At 37.4% G+C, this 13,820-nt stretch overlaps 1 protein-coding gene across 1 annotated transcript in view; it reads left to right on the forward strand.

Moving 5' to 3' along the window:
* Positions 1-13,820, forward strand: part of ITGA8 (integrin subunit alpha 8) — a 171,129-nt gene that overhangs the window by 13,870 nt on the left and 143,439 nt on the right. Inside the window, exons 3-4 of the mRNA XM_059184049.1 lie at positions 7,817-7,917; positions 10,746-10,869. Coding sequence (XP_059040032.1) covers positions 7,817-7,917; positions 10,746-10,869 — 225 coding nt within the window. The remainder of the gene's footprint in view (positions 1-7,816; positions 7,918-10,745; positions 10,870-13,820) is intronic.

Below are 13,820 nucleotides of genomic sequence, written 5' to 3' on the forward strand. Positions count from 1 at the left end.
TAAAAGCAGAGTGTGAAGAAGGCTTTAGGTGTGCAGAGGGAGGGCTCCTGTCCCTGCCTGGAGGGTGACTTGTTGTTTTCAGGGACAGCTGTTCAGAGAGGGCATCATTAAAGGTCAGAGCTGAAGAGGGATGTGTGTGTGTATGTGTGTGTGCAGGGGTGTGCGTATGTGAGATGTGTGTCCATCCCAGCCGTGGGTGAGCTGAAAGAGAAAACTGTTCTAGTCAGCGCAGAAGAGTGGAGCGTGTTGGAGCAGATGAGGTGAAAGGTGATGTCTCTGTACAATTCAGCAGTACGCGTTCTGCCTTTTAGACTTCCATGTCATGCTAGGGGTGTTTTTGTTTTGTTTTATTTTTAATCTGAAATACCAGAGGTGGCTTACCATTTCCCCTTGGGGAGATGAGTCTCTCATTTATTAACATTTGTTTCCCTAACTGCATCAGATAAATTAGCAGAACATTCATCCAAAAAATCACATCGAACCAACAAAAGCCCATATGTATTTCTAGAACACACCTTACATACGACCTGAGTTAACTGGCATATGAAAAGCATCTCAAATGATATTATATGAGGTAGAAAACTCATCTGCATTATTATTAAACAAATGTCTGAAGAACACTGGCTAGACACTATTGGTTGTTAAAAAGTCAAGTTGGAAATATGATCTTTATTCTTGGTAAGACAATATAGATGTGGAAATAACTGTACCAGAAAATTTATATTCTCATCCAGATCAGGGAAACTATATGACATTATTTATAGAAATGAACATTTAAATAGCGATAGGAAAATAATAATTTTAAATAAAACCTTCATGATTTCCAGAAAAGAAATGTTTTAGACTAGAGGAATGAGCTAAAAGCCCCTTCAACTCTGAGTGGTTGGTTAGGCTTGCCAAACTTAATATCTCCTATGTCCAGGGATTAGGATTCCAAAGACCTTATACTTAGTGCCTTATATAAATCTTCATACAAGTTTCATTACTTTATATTGTTTGACTTTTTAAAAACAAAAATCTGAAAGAATTTTGATTTGAAAAGAGTCTTTGGCCCTACATGTTTTATTTTTGTTTTTATTTTTAAAAAATTTTTAAGATTCATTATTATTTATTTATTTATTATGTATTTATTTATTTACTTTATTTATTATTTTTTATTTTAGGGGTATAGGTCTATGATTCATCAGTCTTACACAATTCACAGCGTTCACCGTAGCACATACTGTCGCTAATGTCCATCACCCCACTACCCCCCCAATCCCTTACACTCCAGCAACCCTAAGTTTGTTTCCTGAGGTTTGTCTCCCTCTCTGGTTTTGTCCCATTTCATTTTTTCCTTTCTTCCCCCATGATCTCTGCATCCACTTCATTGCAAAAGGCAAGAGTTCATGTTCTGATGGCTGTATAATATTCCTGTGTGTGTGTGTGTGTGTGTGTGTACCTACACACCACATCTCCTTTATCCATTCATCTGTCGATGGACACTTGGGCTGCTTCCATAATTTGTATACATATATGATACAAATAAGTCTATAAACAAATGTATAGACTATTCATTTAATCAGAATAACACACTTCTGTCCATCGACAGATGAACGGATAAAGATGTGGTGTATATATATACATATAGATGTATACAGAAATATTATTCAACCATTAAAAAGGAGAAAGCCCTGTCATTTGCTACAACATGGACAGAACTCGAGGGCATTATGCTCAGTGTATAAGAAGAGAAAGACAAATGTTATATAATCTCACTTATATGTGAACTCTAAGAGAAAACAATAGCAACAACAAGAACAAAAACTCAAAGAGATCAGATTTGTGGTTACCAGAGGTGGGGGGAACTGAAGGAAGGTGGTCAAAAGGTACAAACTTTCAGTTATAATACAGTTATAAAACAAGTTCTAAAACAAGTTCTGGGGATGAAACGTACACCATGATGACTATGGTTAACACTTCCATATATAGTATATATGAGAGGTGATAAGAGAGTAGATCCTAAGAGTTCTTACCATCAGGGGAAAAAAAATCTTTTTTAAAAATTTTTAAAAAAGATTTTATTTATTTATTTAACAGACAGAGATCACAAGTAGGCAGAGAGGCAGGCAAAGAGAGGGAGAAGCAGGCTCCCCGCTGAGCAGAGAGCCCAATGCGGGGCTCAATCCCAGGACCCTGGGATCATGACCTGAGCTGAAGACAGCGGCTTAACCCACTGAGCCACCCAGGCGCCCCCCCCCAAAATATCTTTTTTTTATCTATATGTGAGAATAATGGGTGTTTACTAATTTATTATTGTAATCATTTCATTTTATGTATACATATATATACATATATATATATAATCATGATGCTGTACACCTTAAATTTATACAGTGCTATATGACAATTATATCTCAATAAAACTGAGGGAGGGAAGAATACCATTACAATTTATAATTATAATTCAATTTCGTTTTTGTTTTTTTTTTAAAGATTTTGTTTATTCATTTGACAGAGAGAAATCACAAGTAGACGGAGAGGCAGGCAGAGAGAGAGAAAGGGAAGCAGGCTCCCTGCTGAGAAGAGAGCCCGATGCGGGACTCGATCCCAGGACCCTGAGATCATGACCTGAGCCGAAGGCAGCGGCTTAACCCACTGAGCCACCCAGGCGCCCTATAATTCAATTTCTTAAACATTACATGGAAAAATGAATTTTTCACAGTTCCTCAAATACTTGAAAACTTACACTAAGATGATCAAGAGTATGAAGCCTACAGAGCTGCTCTTTAATGGTTTTTAATAGTGGTTTTAGAGTATTAGGAATCATACCTTTAGAAGTTTAATTTTCTGGGGCATAAAAATCAACATAGGTTCTTTTCTTGGATGTGTTTCCTGCCACAGCTGTAATATTTTGAATTTTACAAAGGAGTAATCCTTGTTCTCAGATATGTAGCTTCAATTTAAATGAAATTTTTACAGCATACATTGATTATGGGAAAGATTACAAACAAATGTTTAAAGATACCTTTTTATGCTTTTCCTGATTAAAAATGTCTGGACAGCTCCTGCAACAACTTTAAGAACCAAGCCCCTGCCCTTAAAGTGATGACTGAAGGTATTAGGAAGCTTACTGTGTTCCAGCACGAGGTCGGGGACCTTCCTATAGTTTTCAGAAATCCCCCCATTTACCAGAATGTTCTGCTGCACCTGTGTCCGTTTCAGCTCTTCCCTTCTCCCCCCCATGGTGATCTATCTTCACTTCTTGTAATTCCTCCCATTTAACTAAGTAAACAATTAGAAAAATCTGCTTGGAGTCCATATGTGCACATATTCTACACTCCCTCATTCCCACTCTGAAATGAATATTCCCGTGAAAAATAAACCAAAAGTTAGTAGGCTTGCCACCCACTGGGATTTGTACCCCGATTGCCCAGAGATCACGCTTCCAATTTAAGAGAGGTGGCTTCAAAGCCCAAAAATGTGGGACAAGCCAAACCAATTTGATTGCTGCCACCCATCTAAATTTTCCAGTCTGGCCTACAGATCTTTTGATTTTATCTTTAGGGTTTTTTTTCCCCCTAGATCATATTTTTTTTTTAAGGTTTTTTTTTTTTTGTTTGTTTTGTTTTGTTTTTTAAAGTAACCTCTACACTCAACATGGGGCTTGAACTCATAACCCCGAGATCAAGAGTTGCATGCTGTATCTACTGAGCCAGCCAGGGGGCCCCAGATCATATCTGACATGAAAATGAGAACATACTAACCGATAACCTAGACAGACTTTCAAGTAAACAGATGGAGGCTTGGTCATTCATTCAACAAACACTTATGGAGGGCATACTATGTGCCAGGCACCATCCTAAAAGTGGAAAATACAAAGAATTCATGCCTCTGCTCATGAGATTTACATATATTCTGAAGGAGACAGACAGTAAGCATGCAAGCCAACAAATAAGATCATCTCAGATAGTGCTCAACCATGTGAAAAACTGTGCCAGCAGGAATAGTAAGTACAATGAGAAGCCGGCAAAAGCTGAGCATGTCCAAGGAACAGAAAATCAATGTGTCAGCAGCTTAGCGAGCCTGGGCAGTTGGAGGAGTTGATGCTGGAAAAGCAGGCAGGGGCCAGATCATGTCAGGAGTTAATCACTGCAGAGGTGGAATTACAACTCTCCAAGAATAAAGATGGATAGTTCAATAACTGGTGTTGGGACAACTGGCCTTTCATACTGAAAATAAGTAAGATATCTGGGACACATGTTAAAAAAAAAAAAAAATCCAGATGGACAACAACTCCTTAAACAAAGTTAAAAAACAAGCAAAAATCAGGGGAAGATATTTGCAACATACATGTGCGGAGAAGAATCAATACCCAGAATATGTGCTGAATTCTTAGAAATCAGTAAAACTAATCACCAAACAAGAGAATGAACAAAGATATGGATTGGAAATTCACAGAAGAAATAGGTGTGTGGGTCATAGATAGAAAAAAGATGATCACCTTGCTAATAATCAGGGAAATGCCAAAGAAGTCAAAAACCAAAGGGGTACCCGTCATCTGGATGGGCAAAAACTTACACACCTACAGGGATGAAAGCTGCCGGCCCCTCTTTCGTGCACTGCTAGAGAGCATGGGAATTGTAGCTACTCTGGTACGGCCGAGAAAGCAGATATGGTGACTCTGTGTCATCTCTACTCTGGTGCCAGAGAGACATTCTTCCACATGTGTGGGTGGTGAAGGATATAAGGATGTAGTAGAAAAATGGAAAAAAACCCCAAATGTTCACATGTAGGTAGAATGGATAATTAAAATAGAGATTGAGTAGGATACAATGCTGAGTAAGAATTAAAATGAATGAGCCAGGAGCGCCTTGGGGCTCAGTCGGTTAAGTGTCTGACTTTTTATTGTGGCTCAGGTCATGTTCACAGCATCATGAAATTGAGCCCCTCATTGGGCTCCACACTCCCCGAGAAGTCTGCTTGGGATTTTCGCTCTCCCTCTGCTTTTGCTCCTCCCCTGGTTCATGCATGCTCCATCTCTCTCTAAAATAAATAAATAGAGGGGTACCTGGGTGGCTCAGTGTGTTAAGCCTCTGCCTTCGGCTTAGGTCATGATCTCAGGGTCGTGGGATCAAGCCCCGCATCGGGCTCTCTGCTCAGCGGGGAGCCTGCTTCCCCCTCTCTCTCTGCCTGCCTCTCTGCCTACTTGTGATCTCTGTCTGTAAAATAAATAAATAAAATCTTTTTTAAAAAATGAAATAAATAAATAGAATCTTTAAAACAAGAATGAGCTGAATCTATCCATCTATCTATCCATCTGCCTATCTATCAAGGGATGCTTGAGAGCTGCACGAAGAATATCATATCTGTCATCACTGATGTGCACGTGTGCCCACAATTGCCACAAGAACACAATGGCTTTCCATTTCTCTTCCCAGACCTCTTGCGAGCATCTCATTCAAGCAGAGTCTTACTTGTAAGAATGGGAAATGGACATTCCAAGGTTTCAGCTCTCTGCCGTAGAGAAGAGGGCTCCACAGGACAGAAATCTTGCTGTGTGTTTACAGATATTGCCTGGAGGTTGTTGTCAGTAAAGATCAGATGAAATCAAATCAAACACATTGTCCTTGCACCAGAGGTTTCTTGAGCACCAGGGTGCAACAGATAGCATGGAGCTTTGTGTTGGGGTGTTTGGCATGGAAGAATCTTGCTCAGAAAAGGAAGGTGGGAAATTGGGAAAGTTCACTTCCATAGTCAAGCCCAAGTATATTTCGCTCATTTGAAATTTTAGGAAATTATGATATTAAAGTTAGAGAATTTACAGAATAATAATGCAGAATTTTGAAAAGGTGGTTTGTCCACTTCGAAGATCAATGAATGGATGACAGATCAAGATTGAAGCTCAGCTCTGTAAATGCAGACGGAGGACAGTAGAAGTCTCCCTCGTAGTCCTTGGATTGGGTGTGGAATTAGTGGAATTAGTGAAGTCCATTCATTGTATTCTTGGTCCAGAAGAAATTCGTTGCTGGATGATAACCCACAGTTGACACTTTTAATCCAGTTACTATACAGTTCAACCTCAGAACAGCGGAAAAGATGCCTCCGGAGTCACAAAGGCCAAGTCACATCATTTTCTCTAGCAAAACAAGGTCAATTTAAAAGTGCCTTTTATCTTTTCCCAGAAAGTCGTTTCGGGATCTCCTTTAAGGGTATTTGAAATTTTAGAGGTGCTGGTCTTTTCATGGCTTTTTAGCTTATTGGAAATTTCAAAGTCACTGTGTTGTACTTTTTCCCTGTAATCAATCAAAACCACACCGACAGTCTTGAGAGCTGTTACTAATTTCATTGCTGAGTACCAAAAATCACCAACAATAAACAACATATATGTGTGTGTATGTGTGAGGTCCTTTCCAATTCTTGGACTTAGGTTAAGTTTCCAGATTTCTACGTAAGAGATATTTGTAAAGGGTTTGGACTTTCAGTTATATGGCCACATGATTTCTGTAGTGTACAGCTTCTCAGCTTATAAAGAAAGCACTTTCAGTTTGGTTTATTGCATGTGATCGTTATGACTTTGATCACCTGTAAAAGAAGAAAGAGGGAAGGTATCCATGGCCTCATTTTACAGAAAAAATCAAAACCCTGAAGATTAAAAGAATTGTCCCCAATCACTGAATTAATGGTGACAAGGTTGTCTCTGAATTCTACAGTCTTCCAAAGTGCCTATAGAAATGTTTATGTTGTTACGTTTATTCTGTAATCTGTAAGATTCTCCAGTTCTTTGCTAGTTGTGTGCATTTTGAGTAAGGATTTACAGAACTTTTTTTTTTTTTTAATGCTCAGAAGCAACAAAAGTGTTTTTAAGGTTTTTAAGAAGGAAATTCATGATTTTCTACTAACATGTAAAATGTAAATTTTAGATTAAGATTGAGTGCATATAATTTGTAAAAGTCTGTAATCATATGTAAACTCAATTTAATGTTAATTACATGTATATTTTGGCCTCACTTAATAGGAGTTAAAAGTTCATTTTGTAATGCATTTATTACAGAGTCAAGGAAGAAAAATGAAATGCATACTAAAGGAAATACATACAAATAAATGCCTTGGTACAAATGTCTTTTGAAATTCATTAGCTATTACTGACGAAGCTCCAGTTAAAACCATGTGGTTAGAACCACGTGGGACATACACTGACTGGGAATCAAGAATGAAAGAAGAGATATCTGCTTTTTATTAAGACCTGAAGTGTGCTATAATTGAGTTGAGTTTCTACCCAGTTGGCCCCCCTCATTCTGACATCTGCAAAGTGTATATGAACTGCGTTGAGGTGTTATTTTCTGTGGCTGCATGGAAACATGTTACTCAGTTAAAAACCAAGACCTTGGAGTCCTTCACAATCATTCCTGCTAACTCATGCCAAGAAACTTGGGCTTTTCTGATCTTGGAGATTCCTATGTGTTTCCCTATTGGAAAAGATTTGGAATTCCTTAGGGGAGTTATAAATATCTGGCCTTCAATCTTTTATAAACCAATGACAAACCTGTAGATTCAAGACTAGCAAGTCCACATCAAGTTTACAATACAGTTATCTGTGAAAACATACGTTGTAAAAAAAAATGCATCTTGTAAGTTATGAAATGTTATGAAATGTCATGTTCAAATATGCATTTTCATTTGGTATTTTTCTAAATGAAAAGTCTTGGTTGGAACTATCCCTTCCATGTATGAAGATTGTGTTTCAAGTATTTTTAATGGACACATTCATTTTTACATATTAGATCTGGCTGCCACATTTTACGAATTATTAACAATTCCATGTTGTCCTTGTCAGACAACAGAAAGATCAGAGTTAATGGAACCAAGGAACCTATAGAATTTAAATCGAATCAGTGGTTCGGAGCAACAGTGAAAGCTCACAAAGGGGAAGTTGTGGTGAGTATGATTCATGCGGATGCTTTGGGATAATATGTATTCTGAAATGTTTTAAGGCTGATACTTGCAAAAATACTTTCATGTAAGGACATGCCATATTTTTAATGATAAATTTATCAGTGTTCTAAAAATAAAATTAGTGCTTAAAATTAGAGAATCTACTTTAGCATTTAAATTTAAAGGAGATAAAGCCTGTTTTCCATATCTGTGAGATATTTTTGAATATTTCAAAAACAAATAAGGAAGATAGAAAAATAAAAGCTAAACATTAAGGAGGTAAATATTTTATTGCTTAAGATTGATTTAAAGGGCTGATTACAAATTGACCAGAGAAATAGCACTGCCATCGGGATTCTTTAAAAGTTTATTTACTGTGGCATCATTGATCATTTTTAAAATTAAAGGAAAATTCTGTTTAAAAATATAACTACTATGTGGTTCTCTGAATACATTAATACTTTTAAAAACAAATAATCTCACTCCCAATTAGATATGATTCAACTTCAAAATGCTATGACCTTATAATTCTATTCTCTTATTATTTCAAGTAATGATATATGTCTAAGTTGTTGAGAAACAAAAGACCGCATTAGGCTGATCTGGAAATTTTCGTGTCAGGAGAATTTTTTAAACCATTGGCTTTCATTTCCTTACAACAATAAAGCAATAACTTTGCTTTTAAGATTTGTTTAAATATGCCTGAATTACGATTTAATAAGTATCTCAAGGAAAGGCCTTGCTTTATTTGGTCTGTGATTAACCCCCCAAGGACATTTTGATATAAACAGGTAATGTATAAAATACAGATAGCCCTTTCCCGTTACAAATTCAGAATTTACAGTATGGTCTCTGTTTGGATTGTATTTGCACTGATATGGTTTTCACATTCTAGAGTTGGTTAAACAATTTTTTTTTTTTTTTAATCCTTTGGTGGTGTATGACATGGGAATTGCTTTGGAAAGTTAATTCTATCCAATAACAACTTGGGGTTTAAAAAAATCTTTTAGGTACTGTACATGTTGTGCATTTATCCAATACTTGTAGAAGCCCTCAGAATCACTAAAAATGAAATCATATGCCATGCTCATAAGAAAAATGGTTAATTCAGGGGCATGATTGCATTTTCAAAATTACATGAAAGGAGATAAGATAATATTAAGTATATTTCAAGTTAATTTTTTTCCTTTGATCACGGAAGTTTAGCAGGGTAAAGAAGTCAATTCTACCCTATGTGATAATTACTAGAACTTCAAAATGCTGAAGTATCCTTTTGAATATCCAGGTGTCGTGGGTGTATGTTTAAAGTTTGGGTCACAGGCCAAATTCATCTCGTCAGTATGTTTCACATCAGTGTGAAACTGAGCAGATATAAAAAGGGTAACTTGCTAGAGCTGACAGCAGGCAAGTACTGGGAAGAAGTTTCCCGGCATTTAAGTGTGCCGTGGGAAGCTAGCAGGTGAGGTCTGTTGGCAGACTGCCAGAGGCACAGGCACAGGTGAATGCCTGCTCTGCCCACATTCCTGCTTTTTGCTGTGGGAACTTTACGTTAAACATATTAACCATATAACTTGTCAGTTTAACAAGAGGGCCCTAAGATAGCGAAATGGATGAGATACATGGTTTTTAGGTATTGGCCAACACCTCATGATGCCAGAAAACTCAAGTAGTGGAAACACACATCTTACTTGAGACTATAAGTTATTTTTTACTGAAAGTAGTTACATGTTGAGCCCGTTATCAAGGACATGTTTGGAATCTTGAAAAGACTTTAAAATTAGTGTCTGCCTTCATTTTTGTGGCATTGTATTAGGAGTGATACCATCAAATTAGGAGGTAGACTAGGGGTTCTGTATTCTAGGAATCTGCAATTCTGTGTCTTTAGGATAATGAAAACTTGAATAATCAGGATTCAAGCTAGCAAAACAGGTAAAAAAAGATACCTATGTTTTCTACACAATTATTTTATTGCCTCTCTCATTCATAACAAAATTAATATTGTTTAATTTGATTAAAGAAGATTTCATGTATTCTCTTTCCTATTTGATATCCTTGCAAATACCATGCTTTTGTTAGAATCCAAGCTTCTGGAGAAGTGACCAGTGTATTTTATGCAAGAATCGTGTTTTTGTTTTGTTTTGTTTTTTACTGTTGTTTAAATTAATTTTTGTTTTGTTGTGAAAGAAATTAATTTTTGTTTTTTGTGGATGAATTTTTCATTAAATGAAAAATAAAATCAAGCACACTATGGTAAGGGTGTCCAAATGAAAGTCATTATTTAAAACGTTGTAGGATATACCGTGAGCGATAAACCAGGGAAATCCACAAAAATCCACAAAACAGAAGTTTGTGGATTTGTCTGCCTCCTGTGATTTGAAAATAATTTCGTAACACAACAACTAGACAAGGAAATTAACTATCCTCATTTTAAGACATCGCACTGATTTATTCACTGTTTCAATGATCATTTCATTCTAGGTAGGTCCAATTTTTTTCTTTAAAGGAAAAGAAATCTGAGTTCTTTGCCATTAGGAAATAATTACTTTCACCAGATGACACTTATTTAACTTAAAATCCTGTAAGGGAAAACTCATTCCTTTCTATCTGTTTAATTTGTTCTAACTCTATGGTGCGTTAATGGTAAAAAACTGGCTTTGGAAGTTTCATTAACTCTGACTACTGAGGTATTTACCAGCATGCCAGGAGCCAAAGAATTCACTCCCTAATTTAACATAGTTTGTCATGAATTTAGGTACCTTAGTCAACCAACTAAATCCTATCATAGTGTGAGGAAACAATGTCAAGAAAATATTGTCTTTGATGTGTCACAGGCCTGCGCTCCTTTGTATCACTGGAGAACTCTTAAACCAACACCAGAAAAGGACCCAGTTGGCACTTGCTATGTAGCAATCCAGAACTTCAGTGCGTATGCAGAATACTCTCCTTGTCGCAACAGTAAGTGATTTTATTCCTTGAAACTGTAATTTAGCTCAAGAGCTTTTCTGTGGTAGATGGTTCAGGCAAAGTCAGAACACCATCGATGAGGAAAAAGAGATGGGTTAAAGGTTATGGACATCTTTTGCAATGCCTTGTTGTGACATGGGGACAAGACCCAGAATTCTGTTGATTCTCCTCCATGTTGTAGAAAATATCATTTAGATATTTTGCAGTAGAATTGTTAGGCCTTAAACTCTCAGTTGCTATTCAAAACTCACACTGTGATCTGAAGAATGCTGACCACCCACTTCACTTTTTAATGGCGGGAGTGGTCTTAGCTAGCTAGTGTGCTGGGAACTGGGGGCGCTCTGACATCTGTCTGTCCAGCCTGTGTTGTGGTGGTGGTCTTCTTCTTCTTCTTCTTCTTTTTCTTCTTCTTCAGAGGAAGAGAGAACACGAGTGGAAGGGAGGGCAGAGGGAGAGGCAGAGAGAACCTTAGGCAGACTCCACACCCTGCACAGAGCCCATCATGAGGCTTGATCTCACAGCCTTGAGATCATGGCCTGAGCCAAAATCAAGAGTTGGATGCTTAACCGACTGAACTTCCCAGGCATCCCACAACGGCTGTTGCTTTCTTTGGCAGTTGTGTGCTCCGTTATCTGCATGATACATGTCTCTCCTTTAGGTGTTTAATCTCCATTTTTTAAAAAGACTGTACACTTAGAGTGTAAGACTTAGAGTGTAAGTTTCATCTGCCCAGTCTAGAGGTCTTCCAGCGAAGCATCCACAGAAGCAAGCCTGTGAGCGCCATCTTTGGGGCACTGCTATTTAATCATTTCTTGGGGGAGCACCCATGGACTTGGGACAGCATTTCCAATTGGTTGATGTACTCAGTCCCTTTTGTGAATTCTTCCAGTTTTCTATTTGTTATGTCCATCATCGGGATTCATTGGAAAGCAACCAATGGATTTTTCATTCATATTCTTGATAGTTTGCAAAACCACACTGAGGAAAGAAATGTCATTAGAAGGAACATTCTGGTAACTGACTTCAGGGAATTGATTTTTTAACAACCTAATCCCAAATTAGATTTCCAAAACTGTGAGTAAAATTTCACCATTTTGTGTGGCTGTTTTTTTAGATTCATGATTAATTTTGGCACAGTAATGAACACATATCAGAAATAAAACAATGAAGTTAATGGACCAGTGATATCAGAGGGTTAATAAAGAAACCGCTGAAATATAATCTGAAGATCACAGTGAAATAGCTAACTCAGATGGTTTTGGGGGAGGATTTTGGCAAAGAGAAGATTATGACTTCTGTTTAAAAATATTGAAATAAATTAGCCACTTCCTCACATTATGACAAATGTCACTGAATGAATAATCTGTGAAATTAAGGTTTTATTTTAAGCAGCTTTAAAACAGAGGTTCCTTGTTGATAATGAGACTCGGTTATGTATCTGTTCAACACAGTGAACACTAATTATTCTATGTTTGGTGCATAAAGCACAGAACAAGAGAAAATAAAACCCAAACTTTAAGAAACTTACATCCTACTGGGGGAAACAGACAACAAACATGTAAGTGTTCAGATCCAACAGTTCTACATCTGGGTATAGATCCAAAGGAAATGAAATCAGTATCTGAAAAAGATATCTGCCCCTCCCTGGTCACAGCAACATTGCACAGATCAGGCAAGACATGGAAACAATCTAGGCACATTCGGTGGACAAATGGGTAATGAAGACATTGTACATTATGTACAATGGAATGTTATTTAACCATAAAAAAAGGAAATTCTGCCATTTGTGACAACATGGATGGACCTTGAAGGCATTATGCTAAGTGAAATAAGTCAGCCAGAGAAAGACAAATACCAAAGAAAAATACCACTTATATACAAAACCTAACAAAAGAACCCCCCCCCCCCAAAAAAAAACTCCAAAATCATAGATACAGAGAACAGATTGGTCGTTGCTCAAGGTGAGGGGTGGGGAGATGGGTCAAAGTGGTGAAGGTAGTCAAAGGGTACAAATGTCCAGTTATAAGACAAAGACGTGCAAGAGCTGTAAAGTCCAGCAGGATAACTATAATTAAGAATACTATACTGTAGGGGCTCCTGGGTGACTCAGTGGGTTAAAGCTTCTGCCTTCAGCTCAGGTCATGATCTCGGGTCCTAGGATCGAGCCCCACATCAGGGAGCCTGTTTCCCCCCTCTCTCTGCCTGCCTCTCTGCCTACTTGTGATCTCTCTCTGTGTCAAATAAATAAATAAAATCTTTAAAAAAATACTGTATTGTATATTTGAAAGTTGCTAAGAGAGGGGATCTTAAAAGTTCTCATTATGAGGAAAAAATTTATAATGATCTATAGTGATGGGTGTTAACTAGACTTACTGTAGTGATCATTTTGTAGTATATACATACAGCAAATCATGATGTTATATACCTTGAAATAATAATATGTTATATGTCTATTATATATCAATGAAAATAATGTTTTTTAAAGAATAAATAAAACATCAGATAGCAAAAAGTGCTGTAAAGAAAAAATACAATAAGGCAAGCGAGTTGGGAGTGACATGGCCTACCTGGGTAAGGAGAGGAGCTTTTCAAGACCGGACCACAGGAAGGGCTCTCTAGGCAAATGGCTGTTGGAGAGGGCAAGAGGAAACTTCCCAGGCACAGGCAACAGCCAACAAAGGCATATTTTGAGTCATGTCCCACTCACGGTGCTGTGTTCCTTGGTTCAGTGTGAGGTCATTTCTATTACACTAAAAAGTCAGGACGAGAGAGAAATAAAGTCCTGGATTTACTTAGAAAACTAATAGTAGAGCTGAGATTTAACACAGAATGTGTTTCACCAGTCCTGTTCATATCACATTTTCATGACTTTGCTACAAAGGCTTCCCTAGCGCAGTAAACTATAAAGCTGCAATGATGAGTCCGTCTTTCATTTTCACAAT

Source organism: Mustela lutreola, chromosome 8 (genome assembly GCF_030435805.1).
Source record: "Mustela lutreola isolate mMusLut2 chromosome 8, mMusLut2.pri, whole genome shotgun sequence".
Classification (NCBI taxonomy): domain Eukaryota; kingdom Metazoa; phylum Chordata; class Mammalia; order Carnivora; family Mustelidae; genus Mustela; species Mustela lutreola.